General features: G+C 48.6%; 1 protein-coding gene across 1 annotated transcript in view; it reads right to left on the bottom strand.

Annotated features, from left to right (window-relative positions):
• gabbr1b (gamma-aminobutyric acid (GABA) B receptor, 1b) overlaps nt 1-3856 on the bottom strand; it is a 208197-nt gene that overhangs the window by 97103 nt on the left and 107238 nt on the right. Inside the window, exon 15 of the mRNA XM_050035420.1 lies at nt 2939-3016. Within this exon, the coding sequence (XP_049891377.1) occupies nt 2939-3016 (78 nt within the window). The remainder of the gene's footprint in view (nt 1-2938; nt 3017-3856) is intronic.

The raw sequence follows: 3856 nt of genomic DNA, 5'->3' as shown, positions 1-3856 counted from the left end.
CGCTGATGAGGAAATACAGCGAGTGCTGGACGGAGCAGTGAGTGACAACAACCCCGCCCACATTTAAGAGGACTGTCTGAACAGACCGAGGGTCTAGGTACCATGTCTGAAGGCTTACTGCTGGTTCCAAAGGTGCTGGACTGAAAGGGTTTGGTGGAGACGGGGCTTCAGTTTCACAGCACAACACGACGAGATGATCGACATTATTCATTTCACCCACCAGTGGTTAAAATGTTTTGGCTGATCGATGTAGATTTTTACATGATGATGATTTGCTTCTGCATTTTCCATGAAATGTTTCTCAGCCTGTTTCAGCAGCAGCAGCACTGTGTCAATAAAGCAAAGAGTCTGCAGGAATCATAACTCATAAAGATGATGCACAGTGTATGTGAGAGGGTGTTAGTGTTTGCTGGAGACAGATACAGAGTCTACCTGTGCATGTGTGTGGGTTACAGTGTGTGTGTGTGTGTGTGTGTGTGTGTGTGTGTGTGTGTGTGAGAGTATGTAAGCGAGAGTCCTTTGGGAAAATGTGTTCTCCAGCACTAATACCTCCCCCTGCCCTTGATGGTGGAATCGGGACAGTATGTTACCATGGCGACTGGCCCCATAATGGTTACCAAGGCAATATGAGAGAGGCAGCGATGCAGCAGCGGTTGTCAAGGAGACCGAAAGAATGAGGGAAGAGAGGAGAGGAGATTGTGGACAAACACTGGGAAATAAAAGTGGGAGAGATGAGACGCGTTCGAGAGACACAGAGAGAGACGAGGAGATAAAGGAGGGATTAAGGGAAGGAGGCAGAGACAAGGTAAGAAGGGAGGAAGAGAACGAACCCAGAGCTGTGGCACGTCAGCACGTAGCAACCACTCGACAACACGTCCCGGCCACCTTGAGGAGGCCTGATTCTGTCATGTCCCCGTCCTGCCTATTTTTGGTGCCCATTGCCAGGACGGACGCTGCTGACCGCTCGTACTGGCGGCGAGGAAGGAAGACATCTTGACAAGTGCTTTGGGGTGACTGGCTGTCACACACATGAAACTGGCTCCTTGTACTGTGTTACTCAGCCCGTCCACTGCCTCAGAGCATCTGCTGACCTCTAAACACAGTCCAGATGGTCCAGACAGTCTCACTGAGGACGACATGTCCACAGGGTCAAACACCAAAAACACAGGCGGTGGACACTTCCTCCGGCCCTCCCTCGGGTCTTGTCATATCAGAGTAAGAGGCCACTTGGATGACCTTGCTGTCTGTTGGCTTGGTTACAAAAACTAGTTTCTGGCGCACGGCCAGCGATGAATCTGTGCTCCCAGCTTTTCAGTGACAGGAGACGAGCGTGACGTCCAGGGGACATTACAGCGTGGCTGCTGTCTTCATAGCTGAGATGTCAACACACACTCGAGGAACAGCAGCTTCATTTTCAGAGGATTGGTGCGGAAATGTCTCACTGTGAAAATGCAACACCTTTACCCGTCATAAAGGGACAGTCCGCCCATAATCAAAGACAGACTTGGTGTGAGTGTTGCAGATATCGACCGTAGAGATGTCTCTTCTTCTTGTGATGCTCAAAGCCCCAAAAACACATCTAATAACCTCGAGTGCAGTATCTCTTTCCAAAAATCATCACTCAAGATAATCCTCAGACCTCACTGGGAGCAGGTTCATGTATTTTTTCCTGCAGAACTACACGTGTCAACCGTATCACCGTGCAGACGACTCATGGCCCAGAGGCTCGTGCTCGTGACAGCGCAGAGATGTAAATATTAAGGGTGTCCACCTGAGCTGAGCTGAGCTGAGCTGAGCTGTAGCTTGGTCAGTGGTGCAGCAGTAGATGCATGCTTCCTCCTGCATGGAAAACAGAAAGGCTCGGTGGGGACGGACGTACCGTTGTACAGACAGAATCCCAACCACATAGTGCCTGCGGCCAAGATTATCACCGGCACAGAGGCATAATAACTGTGCCTATAAATAACACGAGCAAATAACGGCCTTGTTCTCTCTTCTACCATTTAAGCATTTACACAACATATAAACAGTGTTTGTTGTAAAGGGACAAATGATGCTTCCTCCCTCTCTGCCCGCCGGCACTTCACCTTCTTTACTTGTACAACAGTCGCCCCGCCTCCTCCATCTTGAAACAATCGATGTCATTTTGACAGGAAATCTAATCAGCTGTGTCTGAGACAGCACTCGTGACAGTTGAGCAAACAGGGAAACACAATAAACAACTGAAGATCGAGCTGCATCCACCGCCCTCCTCCCCGCCGCTGACCACTGCGTCACTTGCTTTTGTTTTCCCCTCCGCCAGACTTTCAAAGCTCTCCGCAGTTTTCGGAGCATTAACCAATTTTAGATCTGCATCTCGTCAGTGCTCAAGGAGGCAGAAGTGACACGGACGCGCACGGAGCTCCCCTGTGTACTGATTAGGAAACACAATTTCATTCCTCAAAGTCAAGGTCATGAGGCCCAATCCCATTACGCCGACGCCCAGATTGCTTTCTCCTGTTTTGTTTAGACTGTCAACTAGCATCTTCTATTTATTGCATTGCTGTCGTTGCTTTGAAGTGGTTCTCATGTTTAATTAGTAAATGGAATGAAATTGTCGCTCGGCAGCGCATCGGCCCATCAGCAGCCCTTATCTGAGGCTCCATCCGCTGCTGAATCACTCGGGTGTCTGGTGAGCTGTGAAGAAGTTAGCAGGAGCGCTGCTAAATAAAACCTGACTGATTGATTGATGAACGTTTGCAGCCAACCTTGTATGCAAAGAGTGGGGGGGGGGGTGAGGGAGAGGAGAGTGCAATAAAGGAGGAAGGAAAGAGGAATTAGATGGAGAGAGGGGAAGGCCGCAGGGTCAGAGAAAACAGGAGATTAGACGGTAGAAGGAGTGCAACAGACAGTGATGAAGAGGAAAATAAAGGAGCAGAGGAAGATGAATGTCTCTCACCGATCCACTTGTCATTCCCATACCAGGACAGATTGCCTTTAGTGCTGTCGTAGTATCCAATCTTCTTATAGCTGCCTCCTGTGTGAGAGACAGAGAGAGGGTCACAGTGAGCTTAATGTCCCCAACTCTAATGAATGCTGCACCAGTTATGGCCGCGTACCAAACCTTAGCACCAGCTGTAGGTGAAGTTTTCATTTGCCAGTTTGAGACTGTATTTTATTTGCACAGACTTCTTGCACAGCTAAACATGCGTCCCTGTTGGATTATAAAGCCCACTCAAAACACTGATGATGGCGACAGAACAGCAGCGTCCAGATGTCCTCGCTAAGCGTGCAGCCTCTGTTTACTTTTAACATAAATGTCATTGTTTGACATTTTTTCTTCAGGGAAATCACAACAGCCCGATGCCCTGTGTCCTTGTTCTGCCACTCTGAGACCCAATACACTTTATGAGATATTTCATTAATGAAATCCAGGCCGGAGGGAGCCCCACAAGCCTCCTCTAATAAAATAAAACCACCCATGTGAGAAACTGGCCTGTCATCAGCTGTAGCACATTGCTGTGGTTTGCTGTAATAACACTTTAATATCCAGAGGGAGGCACAGCCCAGGGGCATCGAACCACCAACCACTGGACACCACTCCTAACTGTCAAGTCATTGTTAGGCAGAATTCCTACAGACAATTAAGAGCACTCTACTAAGAAGCCCTTATGCTCTACGGCCAGGGCAGAATTTAAACTTCTGCGTCAAATTGGCGCCGTACCCTACACTGTAGCCTGACGTGCACCTCCCCAGAAATGTAACTCCACATCACAGTGACGCAGACCTCCTGTCTGTCTCTGTAAGCTGAAACCATTTCCCTCAGTGGAAACAAAGCTTTGATTTACTTTAATTTCACAGATAAGAAACAATAAAT

Source organism: Epinephelus moara, chromosome 22 (assembly GCF_006386435.1).
Source record: "Epinephelus moara isolate mb chromosome 22, YSFRI_EMoa_1.0, whole genome shotgun sequence".
NCBI lineage: Eukaryota > Metazoa > Chordata > Actinopteri > Perciformes > Serranidae > Epinephelus > Epinephelus moara.
This window is presented reverse-complemented; position numbering and strand designations above follow the sequence as displayed.